Source organism: Ruditapes philippinarum, unplaced genomic scaffold (genome assembly GCF_026571515.1).
Source record: "Ruditapes philippinarum isolate M1 unplaced genomic scaffold, ASM2657151v2 ctg489_1_1_1_1, whole genome shotgun sequence".
In the NCBI taxonomy this organism is placed as follows: Eukaryota; Metazoa; Mollusca; class Bivalvia; order Venerida; family Veneridae; genus Ruditapes; species Ruditapes philippinarum.
The window spans coordinates 136657-153003 of NW_026863918.1; the positions used below are offsets into that span (position 1 = coordinate 136657).

General features: G+C 33.0%; 1 protein-coding gene across 3 annotated transcripts in view; it reads left to right on the plus strand.

Annotated features, from left to right (window-relative positions):
- Window positions 1-16347, plus strand: part of LOC132723837 (5'-3' exoribonuclease 2-like) — a 92091-nt gene that overhangs the window by 994 nt on the left and 74750 nt on the right. For all 3 annotated transcript variants that reach the window (XM_060708632.1, XM_060708634.1, XM_060708633.1), the window contains exons 2-12: window positions 1581-1708; window positions 2401-2512; window positions 3608-3669; window positions 5355-5466; window positions 6728-6890; window positions 7208-7258; window positions 8986-9003; window positions 10582-10671; window positions 11531-11706; window positions 12414-12493; window positions 15813-15870. In XM_060708632.1, coding sequence (XP_060564615.1) covers window positions 1581-1708; window positions 2401-2512; window positions 3608-3669; window positions 5355-5466; window positions 6728-6890; window positions 7208-7258; window positions 8986-9003; window positions 10582-10671; window positions 11531-11706; window positions 12414-12493; window positions 15813-15870 — 1050 coding nt within the window. The remainder of the gene's footprint in view (window positions 1-1580; window positions 1709-2400; window positions 2513-3607; window positions 3670-5354; window positions 5467-6727; window positions 6891-7207; window positions 7259-8985; window positions 9004-10581; window positions 10672-11530; window positions 11707-12413; window positions 12494-15812; window positions 15871-16347) is intronic.

Genomic DNA, 16347 nt, shown 5'->3' on the forward strand with positions numbered 1-16347 from the left:
GAAATTTTTACCTGTCGGAAACTATTAGGTAGTTATCAACAGATTATATATAGTTTTATCAAGGTATGCTTCACTTTACTTCATGGCATGTTCGATGAATGAATACGAGCGTGTCAGAATCAGATTCCTGGCACGATTATTGGTGGACTTTCCCTACGGGGTGTCTTCAGCATTCACGTCATGTCATAGTATATAAACGGGTATGCTGAAGACTTTAAGCTAATGTGGGAAATGTTAAATTCAAAAGTGATATTTGTTTATTTGTTGTTTTGAATTACAGTCAACCCGGCCACAAGTTAACCCGGCCTCAAGTCAATCCGGCCCCAAAATTGGTCAATCCGCCCCCACATTATTTTTAATTGGTCAATGCAGCCCCAAAATTGGTTAATGCGGCCCCAAAATCGGTCAATCCTGCCCTAAAATTGTTTTTCAGAGAATATTTTATTAAATTAAATTATTATGTTTTAGACGATATTTTGCTTCTTTCATGTTGCCTTTTGTCTATAAATGATATATTTATTATACACATTAAAAAAAGATTTTCAAAATATATATAAATGAAGATTATGAACCATATAATAAAGTTATTGAAAACATTATTAGGCTATAATTTGTCGGTAATTTAATTGCCCCAGTTCTGGCTTTTATACATAAAAGTGATAATGAATGATTATATAAACATCAATAATTATTAGTAAACGTATGCATTTATTCAAACGTGATGAACAAATAAGTATGAGCAATCATTAAAAAAAGAAATACTAATTGTGAAAAACCTTGGTCTATTTCACGTCTTTATTTGATGTAAACTCGAAAATATATTTTCCTAAATATGAAAATGCTATAACTTATGATGTCTTTTTTGGTACCGTTACTATACTAGTAAATCAAGAGAAAAAATAATGAAATATTTTTTTTTAATGACTAACTTTGGAAATATTTTAGGACTTACTCCACGGATTTATATAACATTCGTGCTTACTCTGACTGTGTGTTGTTTTTTTCCACATGTACCTTTACAAGAAGCTGTCCACAACATTCAGCCCTTATTAAAACTGTGTCTACAGGTATAGACCCGAAATCGAGAGAAGAGAGAAACGTTTAAATATTATGAATATAGCACTTCTATTTCACTTTTTCTTATTATCTTTCTATCTTTTTTCTATTCAGGAAATAATGTGAATAATTATCAAGATAAACAGCACAAGAGAATGTATTCAAAGATTTGTTTTAAAATCATCACCTTTTCTTTAAATAAGTTGTTAATTAAACAATAAAGCACATTAGTTAACTAGTTTTGATGACAACGGCTAATGTGATTCTAGATATCATAAATTTTTTTTTTTATCTTATTAACATATTTTTTGTATTACTTTATCATGTTTTTGACCAAAGGCAGAGTTTGTTTAAATAATTTCTTTTTCAATTAAGAGAGATTCTTTTTCAACAGGGTTCCTACTAAACACTGCTAAGAAGACACAAAGGACTGCTAAGGAGGCACAAAGGACCCTTAAAGATTGTTTGTTGTAAATTGCCTTTGAGTTTGTCCTTGAAAGAGTTATTTCATGTATATATTTTAGACAAGAGAGGTGAATGGTGTGAAGTTTCCTGTAGATTCAAGCCAGCCTAATCCGAATGATACAGAATTTGATAATCTCTATCTGGATATGAATGGAATCATACATCCCTGTACCCATCCAGAAGATAAGTAAGACTATTTTCATTGTTGAGGATTATGAACAGGCCAATATTTCAGGTTATTGGACCTGAGATTGGGTATATAACAAGTGTTTTGCTCTATTGATCATCACAGAATTTTTATTTAATATTAACAGATTGGCAATCCATATCATCAGTTGAAATGCTGTTAAAATCGGTTGTATTTCCAGCTTGTGTATTAAAATATCCCTTTGACCTTTGGCCAAATAGGTTGTTTTTGTTGGCACATCAGTAGCCTCGAATAATAATGCAAACCGTGTGGATGAATTTACACGAGGGTTGGTTGCTTACAATGTAATAACAATACAATTATAGCCGTGTATGAAGACATTGTTTTATCTAAAGATAACAGTTCTTAAATTTTACAACAAAACAACCGTTACCACAACTATTTTGATTTGGAATTTCCGTCCATTATTTGGAAAGAAAACTACTTTCCATCCTTTATTGGCAATAAAAATAGCAAAAAAAAGTATCACAATATTATAAACTATGCCAATTAATCTTCATACCTAGAGTTTTTGACACAGCGTACATGTACACGATCTGAGGAGCATTTTGATACGAACATATCTTTTTTCACCTATGAACAAAATATTAGATTCTTAAACAGTAAAAGTGTTATTTTCAACATTTTTTTTTTAATTGTATATATTATAAATAAGTATGTAATTTTTTCAGGCCAGCTCCAAAAAATGAAGAAGAAATGATGATTCTCATATTTGAGTACATAGACAGAATATTTTCTATTGTGCGACCAAGACGGGTGTTGTATATGGCAATAGATGGCGTGGTATGTTTTGATATCAATCTCTCTTAAGTTCAATAATTATTTTACTCTTAGTAAGTGTATGGCCATGACCTATTGACATAGTTAATTGATGATGCTTGAATTTAGCTGTTTAGGAGTCATCTATGTAAAGCATGAGTTTCGGGAAAAAGAACTTGAAATTATTGAAATTTATTTTAGCTTGTCATATTCATAAAGTCACAGTTAATGTCATAATATATACTAAAAGTTAGATTTTTTTTTTCGGTATAGAATACATATATAAAATACATAGACATTTAAAACAACATGCAGGATACAAACATTTAAAGCAGCACGCCTCCAGATTCATACTGATTTTCATGAAAAAATATGAAGTATATAACTGTGAAGAAACCAAAAGAAAGCAATTTGCACATTATCAATGACACTTACATTCCATGTTTATTAACCAAAGACGTGAAAAAATGCAAAAAGAGTCCTGACTGCCTTAGTAATGCAGTAGAAATATAGATTAATTACTGAAAAATCAGCCATTAATCGCACATAACATGTCAATTATTACTTGAAGCTTGAATCTTTTTACTTTTCCCTAAAAAATAGTACATTTTTCTCATGCTTGATTTTATTGAAATATTTTTGGAGGCATGCAGCTTTAAAACGTACATGAGAATAAATAAGCCATGACATGCACACCAGCACCAAGGATAGCACAAAAAAGAGAGACTCTTGTTTCCATTGTGGTCCACAAATATGTTAAATGGTATCATTTTAATTCTGAAACATTAGAATTTAGATGGCATGCAAATCACCTACTTTCTATTCAGTTTTGTATTTATTAAAGATTTGTTTATTTGCTGTTCAAAGTGCTTTAAAACAGTCAAGGAGAATGGTTACCTAGTAGTTAAGGTGTCTCCCTCTCAACTCAGAGATGGTAGGTTCAGTCTGTACTAGTGTCTGTCACATCAGTGGTTCCCCATACCATTCAATTCCAGGAAGCAGATGTCACTTGTGAATGGTTTAGATAGATTACAAGCTTTCTTAACAAGCTATCTTTTGAAAATACATGTGAACAGTCTTAGAGCATATTATAGTTGTATAACATTCCTTTTCCTCCAGGCTCCAAGGGCCAAAATGAATCAGCAGAGGAGTAGAAGATTCCGGGCTTCAAAGGAGGCAGTGTGAGTAACTAAGTAACTAAGCTGAGCCATCACAAAACCAACATAATGGTTTTACGACCAGCATGGATCTAGACCAGCCTGCGCATCCGCGCAGTCTGATCAGGATCCATGCTGTTCGCTTACAAACCCAATAACAAGTAGAGAAACTGATAGCGAACAGCATGGATTCTGATCAGACTGTGCAGAAGCGCAGGCTGGTCGGGATCCATGCTGGTTGCAAACCCATTCTGTTGGTTTTGTCATGGTGCATTTTTTCAGATGAAGACTGTCTGTTATAACAGTTTGACTTCCTGTAAAATTAACAGGGTAGGACTGCCTACTGATTTTGTAAGACATGGGTTATTTCTCAATGGATAGCTATTTTGGACATAAAAGTAACTATACCTACGTAACAAAGTTCTTTTGTCTTTTTAGCTCACCTGTCACAAAGTGACAGGGTGAGCTTTTGTGATCGCTATTCGTCTGTCCGTCCGGCGTCCGTAAACTTTTACTTTAAATGACAATCTCCTCATAAACCACTAAGCCGATTTTCATCCAATCTTCACAGGAATGTTCCTTTGGTGGTCACCTTTGAAAATTGTTCAAAGAATTTAATTTCCATGCAGAACTCTGGTTGCCATGGCAACCAAAAGAAAAAAACTTTAAATATCTTCTTCTAAAAAAAACCCCAAAGAGCTGAGAGCTAAGATATATAGCATGAACCAAAAAACATCTTCTAATGGGTGTCTACCAAGTTTGTTCAAATAAAAGCCCTTGGGTCAAAATTGGCCACCCCAGGGGGTCATTGATTTTCCCTATATGCATATAGTAAAAAACTTAAAAAATCTTCTTTTAAAAGAACCCAAAGAGCTAGGACTAAGATATTTGGCATGAAACATGTCTAATGGGTGTCTACCAAGTTTGTTCAAATAAAAGCCCTGGGGTCAAAATTGGCCCTGCCCCAGGGGGTCATTGATTTTCCCTATATGCATATAGTAAAAACTTAAAAATCTTCTTTTAAAGAACCCAAAAGAGCTTGAGCTAAGATATTTAGCATGAAACATGTTCTAATGGATGTCTACCAAGTTTGTTCAAATAAGAGCCCTGGGGTCTAAATCGGCCCCACCCCGGGGGTCATTGATTTTCCTTATGTGTGTATATAGCAAAAACTTAAAAAATCTTCTTTGAAAAAACTCAAATAGCTAAAGTTTAGATATTAAGCATGAAGCATCTTCTAGTGAGTGTCTACAAAGTTTGTACAAATTAAATCCCTGGGGTCAAAATTGGCCCCGCCCTGTGGGACATTGATTTTCCTTATATGTGTATAGCAAAAACTTAACAATCTTCTTTGAAAAAACCCGAATAGCTTGAGTTGAGATATTAAACATGAAACATTTTCTAGTAAGTGTCTACAAAGATTGTTCAAATAAAAGCCCTGGGGTCAAAACTGCCCCTGCCCCAGGGGTGTCATTGTTTTTAACTATATGTGTAAAGAAAAAACTATAAAAATCTTCTTTTAAAAAACCCAACAAGCTAGACCTTAGATGTTTAGCATGAAAATCTTCTAATGGGTGTCTACCAAAGTTGTTCAAATATAAAAGCTCTGGGGTTTAAACTGGCCCCACTCCGTGGGCCTATATACAGGTGAGCGACTATAGGGCCATCATGGCCCTCTTGTTTATTGTTTTTTTGTTTTCATTTCAAAGTGAGACAGCAGAAGAGATATCCCGTGTCAGAGAAGAGTTGTTACTTAAAGGTTGTAGTGTCCCTCCAGAAAAACCAGCTTCTGAAAAGTTTGACAGCAACTGTATTACACCAGTTAGTATATTTTTGTGACATCATATGAGCCGCATCATGACAAAACCAACAAAGTGCGTTTGCGACCAGCATGGATCCAGACCAGCCTGCGCATCCACGCAGTCTGATCAGGATCCATGCTGTTCGCTTACCAACCCTATTACAAGTAGAGAAACTGATAGCGAACAGCATGGATCCTGATCAGACTGCGCGGATGCGCAGGCTGGTCTGGATCCATGCTGGTCGCAAAGGCACTATGTTGGTTTTGTCGTGATGCGGCTCAATTATAACTTTGACTAGAGTTTATGACATTTGCAATGTTACATACCTGGTGTTGCAATCTGTATTAGAATCTATTCTTACTGAAACTCCACTACCTTCTGAAGTATCAAAAAATGGCTTTAAATACATTGCGGGTATTTACTCTTAGCGCCCTGGCCACAACAGATTATATGCAACCAGTGTAGACAATCACTATGCCGTCTGATCATGGTATCTACTGTTTACTGCAATATATTCAGTCAGTATATATTTTGAAATTTTTCACGTAAAAATGATGAATGGTTTTGTGCGGATTGAGAGATGGGCAAATCTATTTAAGTTATATAACGTGATTAGTGTTAAACATTTTTCTCAATTAATTATCTTGTAATTATCTTTGCTGTTAAACCACAAACTTTGATGAGATTATGTTTAAAGTAGTTATAATGGCACACGCTACCAATGGTATATCAAAATAATAAAACAACAAAAAACCCATAAATTGATGGTTAAGGAGATAGAAGGAGATAATTAGAGTATATATCTGAAAAGCTAGGGTAAAGAGAACTGGAGCTATGTATGGAAGGTCACAAATAAGCACAGCAGTTCAAGTTTTATGACTCCAAATAGTACATGTTATGTCCTTTTTTGTTGATAGAAAATGTCCTGAAATTTACACTCACAACTTTATTTAACCAGCTCAAGTATCGACATGAAACTTAAGATATACATTTTTGGGATAATAAGTAAGCTCATTAGGCCAAGTTTGACTTTGTAACTTACATTACTTGTCTTCATTTAAAATGATATTTACTTGAATATCTATGAAACCAATATAGGTATAAACTTGAAACAAGCAAGCTGACTAGGCTGTTACTGTTATATCATTTGTATAATTATGCATCATTTTCTTTTTTTCATTTATTATAATTGTTAATGTACCGAGTGTGTCATTTATTTTTGTAAGGTTCACAATGTTCTCATTTGCTAATGTAAGTTATATGTGTTATTCATTTATCAGGGTACACCCTTCATGTTCCGACTTGCCAACTGTCTTCGATTCTACATCCATGATAGATTAAACAATGACGCTGGCTGGAAAGGTATTAAGGTAATTCTGTCAGATGCCAATGTTCCAGGAGAGGGGGAGCATAAAATCATGGACTTTATCCGAAAACAAAGAGGTACATACAGTAAAACTACTATGAGTCGAACTTAGATTAGTTGATTTTCTCGGTGTGTCAAAGTAAAATGAAAGTCCAATTTTTTCCCCTATATATTTTCTATAAAAACCTATACATGAGTTGAAATTTTTGCTATACATAAGTTGAAAGTCTGATCAGGATCCATGCTGTTCGCTTACAAACCCTATAACAAGTAGAGAAACTGATAGCGAACAGCATGGATGCGCAGGCTGGTCTGGATCCATGCTGGTCGCAAACCCATTATATTGGTTTTGTCGTGACGCGGCTCATATTTGTTATTTGTTGTATATTTTCAGCACAACCAGACCATGATCCAAACACTAAACACTGTCTCTGTGGGGCCGATGGTGAGTTAGTTATTATCCTTCATTTTGCTTTGAAGAAAGTCTTTTCAAGTGATTGCTACTTGTCCTAAATAAAAAAAACAAACAAACTGTCATCATTATTTTAAGGATACAGATATTTGCTAATTCAATGTCAATTCAGCGTTGACTGAGGACAAAACAAAGAATTTCATTCTTGTTTTTTCACTTTTCTCTAAAATAAGGGACTTAACCCATACCCTGCTTTAACCAATAGTGGTTAGCTTAGACAAGCGTTGAAATTATCTTTGTTTCCACTCCTGCAAGCCATGTCAGTTTGTGTAGGGTAGGAAGGTCAATAATTTAAAAAAATAAAAAAATTTTAATCCAAAAATGAATTTTTTTTTTTTCCTATGGAAAGTTAAGTATTTGGAGTTCAAAACAAATTGTGCATGTTTAGCATTTGTTTAAAGATTAGAACAATATTTCCATATTTTTCAACATATAATTTTATCCCAGTTTGTATATTTGCAATTAAAACAACATCAGACAGATATAAAGATGTGATTGTAATTGACAGGCTCTGCTTTCATGTTTAGTAAAATAGATAATGTTGTTTTTTGGTAGGCAATACAATTTTTTGGGTAGCTGTGATTTTTTTGGATAGATAGCGGGAAACAAATGATATTTTATTTTAGGCCTTATGCCATAAGTATGGAGCCAGTCCAGACTGCTAATCTGTGCAGTCTGATCAGGTTCTATATTGTAGATAGCAATATTTTTAGCTGGTCTGTTTTGAAGAAAGTCCAGCTATTGTGATCATTGCATCAACGTGCAATAATTTTAATGTAGCCCTTTTTATAAAATATTTTAAAAGTTATCATCATGAAACTTGGAAAAGTTTCTTATTATGACAAGGTGCAGGTGTAAGATAAGGGCATAATTCTGAAAACTATAGTTTTAGAAGTTATGACCTTTTGAATTTAAATTAAGTAAGTGTTAACACTGCGAGTGCTTTGAAATCCCTTCAAATTCAAATGGATTGATTCGAATGCAAAGCAGGGTAAATTTTGTTTCAAAATTCAGCTGGTAGAGGCCAGAGGGTGCAGAGAAAATCTTTGTAAAAATCATGTTCTTATATTGATTTAATTGAAAGACTTGCTTACGATAAATATTCTACTTAGACTTTGGCTTCTGTGACCAAGTGGTTAAGGTCGTTGACTTCAAGCCACCTGTCTCTCACCGCTGTGGGTTCAAATCCTGACAGGGACTTTGGTTCCTTTCATGAGAGGAAGCTATTCAGCTAGCTTACGGAACGTCGGTGGTTCTACTCAGGTGCCTGTTTGTGCCTGAAATTATGCACAGAAGGCAACCTGAGGTCTTCCTCCACCAGTATAGTTGGAATATCGCCATATGACCTATATTGTCTAGGTGTGACGTAAAACCTAATCAAAGCAAAAAAACAAAATCTACTGAATCTAAATTTACCTTGAAACATATCTGTCAGAGAACCTACTTCATTGAATGTCAGATATGCTAGATTTGAATTTAACATAATTAAATACCAAATAGAAATGTAATCATAACATCTGAAATATAGTTTTTCTGCCAAAACGGTTCCAATTTACATCTTTAAAACTATTGTTTATCCTGTAATTATATTTATAACAACAACAAATTATATTAGTTAAAAGCTTCTGACACAAGCAAAGAATATAATACATTTACAAAGAGTGCAATAATGTAATAACTTTTGCATATTTTTTTTTCAGCTGATTTGATCATGTTAGGTAAGTTGTTATGTAATTTAATACCCACCCCCCCCCACCCCTCTACAAAAAATCTTACAGTTATGAATCATTATCTAAACATTAACATTTAGCTGTATATTTTATATAATTCCCGAATGTTGAAAGCGTCATGCATGTACCAGAAATCTTGACAAACACACAGCTTTTTGATAAATTTTCTTTAAAAATTGATAATACTAAACAAATCAACCATTAATTTAACATGATGTGTGTTGAGTTTCTTTGGTTCCTATTTTATTTTGTAATTTTTTTTATTTTATTTTTTATGACCATATTTTAGAATATGATTTTTAGCTCGACTATTCGAAGAATATGAGAGCTATTGTAGTCGCCCCCGCGTCGGCGTCTGCGTTGGTTAAAGTTTTTTGTAAAGTCAAATATCTCAATCATTACTTGAGATATTCAATTGAAACTTACAATACTTATTTATAGTAACAAGGTACATCATATTGACAAGTTGGATAACTCTTTCTACAATATTGACAGAATTATGCCCCTTTTTAAAAACTTAGAAATTTTGGTTAAAGTTTTTTGTAAAGTCAAATATCTCAATAATTACTTGAGATATTCAATTGAAACTTACAATACTTATTTATAGTAACAAGGTACATCAGATTGACAAGTTAGATAACTCTGCCTACAATATTGACAGAATTATGCCCCTTTGAAACTTAGAAATTTTGGTTAAAGTTTTTTTGTAAAGTCAAATATCTCAATTATTGCTTGAGATATTCAAATGAAATTTAAAATACTTTTTTATAGTAACAATGTACATCAGTTTGCAAAATTGCATAACATAAATTTGAAGAATTATTTGCCCCTTTGAAACTTAGAAATTTTGGTTAAAGGTCTTCAAAGATATTTACTTGAAACTTTACACATGCACTTAGGGTCATAATTGGAGGGTCATAATTGTATGTCACTGACCAAGTTCCATAACTCTATCTTGCATTAAGGCTGATTCATATCCCCTTTTCTACTTAGTCTCTTGGTTAATTTTTACATGCAAGTTTTACATATCTCAATAACTATTAAAGATATTTATTTAAAACTTCACATTTGCATTAAGGGTCATAATTGTAGGTCACTGACAAAGATCCATAATTCTATCTTGCATTTAGGCTGATTTTTCTCCCCCTTTTCAACTTAGAAATTCATGGTAAGCTGTTATCTCAATTACTACTGAAGGGTTTGTGCCCTTTTTTGGGACAATTTTATGCATTCATAATAATAAAGCAGTGATTTACTTGATAAAACATCTTAATTAGAAGCCTATGTACCTTTTCTGTCAAATTTATGTATTCATAGGTAATTAGTATTATTATACTCAATAAAACAACCTTGTGACATTACCTTCCGAATAGTCAAACCAATATTGTATAATTAGACTCTCTCTAAGGCCTATAACATGAATTTATTAAAAAAAAATTAGACCTTTTGTGATCTTAAAAAAATTAACATTATCAAGGCTCTTTTACTATTAAGCACTTAGAATAGTCGAGCGTGCTGTCCTACCGACAGCTCTTGTTTTACAATGTATTTTATTTGTCTGTGAAGGTCTGGCTACACATGAACCATACTTTACCATCATCAGGGAGGAGTTCAAGCCAAATAAACCACGCCCTTGCAGTCTGTGTGGTCAGATTGGTAAGTTGATACATTGTATATTTCTAAAGCTATTGACAATGAAGATACGTCCATAAGTCCACAATGAAATTGTTTAGTACCTGTTTATGAAAAACATGTATATCATTAAAAAATATATATACATGAACATACAAATAAAGGTAAACAGTGAATTCACAGAAAGGTGGCAAGTGGTTTCAAATTTCTTATCAAAACAACCATCTTTTATTTTTCATCACAGGTGACATATAGCAGTGATTTTTTTTTTCAGTTTTCAAAACAGCCTGTGGCTTCCTAAAGGGGGAAATATAGCATGATAAATCGGAAAACCTTAAATTCCAACAAATGAGAATGGAATTTACCCACACATTTGATAAAATTTTCAATTTCAATTTATTTTAACATGCATGCTACATAATAGTGGCTACATGTATCTATAGGGACAGCTTTCTGTCTTTCAGTCAATAAAATTTATCATTAACCTGATATGAGTCAGCTGCTGTTAAGTCATTGCTCTGGTGAGGAATATTCACATTTCAGGGGAAAATATAGCATTTTTAGGGGAAAATGTTATTATTTTACCCCAGAGGAAACAGCTTTTATTCGACTGTAAAATATAGGGTATAGGAATATAGGAATATAACTTTTTCATATTAATTCTAACTACAACAGTTCATTATTATAGGTATTAAAAAGGCAAAGAGGGAAGTAAAAAAAATATCAGTTGGCATTGCCTTTAGCCAATCCTGCACCAGGAAAGAAATGTGTAAATTTTGTACATTTTATTGTGGGATAATATTTGAGTTGATTTACAAAATATATTGACATGTTGATGATGAGATATGGTGCAAAAGTATGTTATAATTTTGTTTTCTGTAAGGTCATGAACTGAAGGAATGTCAGGGAATAGAGAAGGAAAAAAGTGGCGAGTTTGACCAGAAAGCAACTGTGTTTGCCGACGAAACACCTTTCATATTTCTACGCCTAAATATACTTCGAGAATATTTAGAAAGAGAGCTTCTGATGAATGGCCTGCCATTTCCTTATGACTTCGAGGTATTAATTATGTTCATCTAAAGTGGGCAAAGAATATACAAATGATAATTCATTTTGTAATGATTATACATGTAAAGGGTCAGGATTTGTATTCTTTAAGCCTGTACTATGTGATTTTTATTTTACATTTTGATGCAGCAAACAAAACATTTCCAAGTGCGATAATCATAAGAAAATGGCAAAGTTTAACAAATCTTTAAAGCAGTGATAACTGACATATAACTATGAATGTTTTTTGTTTTTTTGTTGTTTTTTTCTTCACAAAAAAACCCCAAAAAACAAAAAAAAGAAACGTTAATGTTGAAAAGTCAAACTTGTTGTAAGAAATATAAAATTATCGACAAATATACTAAAATTGATATCTGTATTACTATAAATTTCAACTGAATAACTCATTTATTAACTTGAATGGAAATACTGCACACCATTGAATTTGAGGTAATTAAGGTCAAGGTCATTGGGCCAAAAATCAGTTTTCAGACTTTTTTTTTATGTTTACAAAGTTCTTGCTTGTGCAACAAATTAGTACTTGCACTTACTCAGGTGACCAGTATACAGGACTTCTTGGTCCATAGGGTGCAAAATTAAACAGTTACAGTAAAAACTCAAATGAATGATATCCGTCCAAGATTTTGTTAAAAAACTGGTTTCAGTTGAATCAAGAATAATGCAAAAGAAATTCATGTTATTTTGTCCTCCAATTTCAGAGAGCTTTAGACGACTGGGTATTTATGTGTTTCTTTGTTGGGAATGATTTCTTACCACACTTGCCATCTCTAGAAATAAGGTAAATGTTTAATATTTAAACCAAAAAATAAACAAGCCGTGTCATGACAAAACCAACATAATGGGTTTGCTACCAGCATGGATCCAGACCAGCCTGCGCATCCTCGCAGTCTGATCAGGATCCATGCTGTTCGCTATCAGTTTCTCTACTTGTAATAGGGTTTGTAAGCGAACAGCATGGATCCTGATCAGACTGCGCGGATGCGCAGGCTGGTCTGGATCCATGCTGGTAGCAAACCCATTATGTTGGTTTTGTCATGACATGGCTCAAACTGTCATCTCTGAGCAGTCTGACATGGTTTGGGTAGAGTGCACTTTATCGGTACACCCTTATCGTGCATGTCTATATTTGAAGAATGCCAGGCATTTTGTATTTAATCAAGCATGGATTTGTGGGCAATAGAATAGATCTGAATATGAGAGTTTCAAAAGAGTTTCAAAATTCAAAATTTTATCAAAATTCAGAAGTTAAATGTTGAATTCTGCTTAAGCTTGTGCTAGAGGATGTTGACGGCAGCTTGAAATTACCATTAACGTCCATGAAAAGGCTTAATTAAATCGAGCCTGCAACATTATCCATTTTAACGTGTTGGGCTATTTAAGGGATTTGTTTTTTGTCTATTTTATCAGTTTTAAGGGAATGGATTTGGTTTGGATAAGTCACAAAATATGATCAACACATAACAGAAGTGATTGATTGTTTCTTATACAAATGCCTACCATATATTTTAACTGTAGGTAGAATGTAATTACGATGATATGAGTGCAACAAAAAAATTTGTCACAGATTTTCACAAGGCAAACTGAGGCAGTCAGATGTATAGGAGTTGTTAGTAGCAGGTCTGTTTTCGAAGAAAAATTCAACAGCTATTATGATAGCTGCATCATGGTCATCTTTGTCGTTGCCAATTTCTTCAGGCAAAAACTTTAATGTGGGGCCATTTATTTAAATTTTAAAATAATCAACATGAAACTTGAAATACTTGCTTATCTTGAGAAAGTTGCTGTTGTGAGACAAGGGGCATAATTTTGAAAGCTATATTTTTGGAGTAATCCCCCTTTTTAACTTAGGATTTTTGTCAAAAGTGGTTATTTTAACAAATCATCTTTACAGCGCATGCAGTGCTTTTGTTGAATAAGTTTGGTGCCAAATTGATGTGTCTTTTTATTTAGTTCATGACATTTGGTCCATGAAGTTGGAAGAAATTGTTCCACATGAATGTTGGGGGTAAACTTTAAGGGCATAATTATTATCCTTTGAATAACATTGCTGATAAAATTTACGCCCCAAGTTCTAATAGCACATTAAATATTTTAGTTAAAGCGACTTCAGGGAACAGTTATTAAAGTATCGCTTGACCTGTTGTGTAAAAAAAACCATAAAATCTACATATAAAGTTATGGAAGCCTGAACTATATATATCTGATGAAATATGAAGAAGTGTAATAGACGTGAGTCTACTTTTAAAATTTACAATTGAAACGGTCAGACCTGAATTAGGATGATCAAAGATGGATAATGTTATCTTCATAAGACTTTGGTTGTGTATGCTGCCCTTAAGTAGCAAGCATGAATTAATAAAATATAAGATATATCAACATGAAACTTTGTTGGTAGATTGATCTCATTGAGTAAAAGTGTACTACAAAAAAACCATAACTCTGTTTTGCCCAATTTTTTAATTATCTCCCCTTTTAAAAAAATCTTGTCCGGAAAATAACTCTAAAACTACAAGAGATATCATTATGAAATATTGTAGGTAGATGGATCTCAACGGGTAGATGTGCAGTGCACAAGAACTTGAACTCTGCCTTGCCAAATTTTGTAGTAATTGCCCTTTGTTCATCTTTACATTTTGAAGTTGTCCGGGATATAACTAGGAAACCATAAGGGGTTTTAACAAGAAACTTTGTTGGTTGACAGATCTCATTGATTAGAAGTGCAGTTCAAAGAATGGTTACTCTGCCTTGCCTAATCTTGGAATTATAGCACATTGAACTTTTTCAAGAGACATTACTCTGAAACTACAAGAGGTGAACTTTCCTGTGTCCAAAACCTATTCGGTGAGCCTCACCCGACTCAAACCGGGCTCTTGTTTAAACTGGATCATTTAAAAATGACAAAAGAAAGTACCATTCATCTGTTTTAGCGATTGTATATTTTTTTATAGTTTGTGTACTTACGACATTAATATTAAAGACTTTTTTTAATTAATAAGAGCAAACTGACATTTTTTATAAGCTTATTATTTGTATTGCCTGGGTTCCCATATTTACTTGATTATGTAAAGTATTCTAACAATGATCAAGTGTGTATATGCGACCGACATTTGTGACAGTAAATTGAGGATATGTAATCGAGTTTTTTTTCAAGTTTCTTTAATAATGTAAACAGATTTAATCTGTCACTAACCTGATTATCTGTACTGTATGTATATACATTTATTTCACGAAAATCGGCGGGAAAAGAGCCGACGCATGTTTGTAATATAGAAAACAAAGACAGAGTAAAAGTATTTGTTGGGATATAAATTCGTCGGATCTTAAATTCGTGGATTGACCTACCCACGAAAACCATGAAAGTTTGTGCCCCACGAATAATAATGATTTTACAGTATGTGATGCCTTTATGTTTCAGGGGCAAGCATGGTTTTGTACACTGTCTTTAACTTATCAGGTCTGAATTGATTTTGGACATTTTTGTCTAAAGTTCATTTGTCTCTCACCTCTGATTCATTGGGATTGGGATAATTTACCTGAAACTTGCGGAGAATTAGGTGATTACTCTTTAAAGTGACATTATGCCCATCCAAGGATATGAAGTTTGTTAACCAGGGAAAGTGAGAATAAGATTACATTTTCCATAATTCCTTACAATTTTACACTGATTCTTGTTGCTGGGTCATGTGGGGGTTACGTACATTGAGCGCAGCCTTTGCTTGTTGATCTTGTTTATCATATTTTACAATTTACTTTGCACAAACAATATTAAAAAAGCACATGGCCCAAGGAAATTTCTGTAAATATTCATCGGAATATACCTGTAGCATTTCAATTTTCTGTTATAAAAAAGAGTGGGGCAGTCTTTTTATATTTCAGACAGAATTAGATTTATCCTAAATATTTCCACTATCAACTGTTGTTCAAACACCATTATAACAGTCAATCTTTAGAAATATATAGTCAATTCAGCACAAGTTGACCATGAAAAAATGAGCATAATGTCACTTTAATTATCCATAAATGAGTCGAATAAGCATAAAAACAACAACAACAATGAAAAACAAACAAAAAAAACCCATCTTGATGATATTTTACAGGGAAGGTGCAATTGACAGATTGATAAAGCTGTATAAGAATGCTGTCAGAAGGACTGGGGTAAGATAAATTACAAATATTCAAATGATATTTGATTATGATTGAAAAAATTTATGTATAAAGACAAAAATAATGTAAAATTTACCTATGATTTAAGTATGATTTAGTTGTTCATAAGTCTATTTGTTGATGTTAATGTAATCATAATATTTTATTATCTTTATTATTATTTTCCCTCATATTATTAATGAAATTTAGAAAAATCACACTGAAAAGTGGTATAAATTGTACTTTGATATATTTCAGGTGTTTCATATAACTGCTAATGCTAACACAAAAATGTTTTGTTAATGATATTCATAAAAGAATGTATGATAAGGGTTACCAAAACAGAATTTTAAATTAAGTGTTGGCCTCATCTCGATGTTGGGTGGGGTTTTGGTTGGCTAATATTTTCCTCTAAAATACAGTATACCAGGCTATATAAGCTCAGTGGAGATCATAAGGTCTCTGGACTTCAAGCACTGGGTCTAGGAG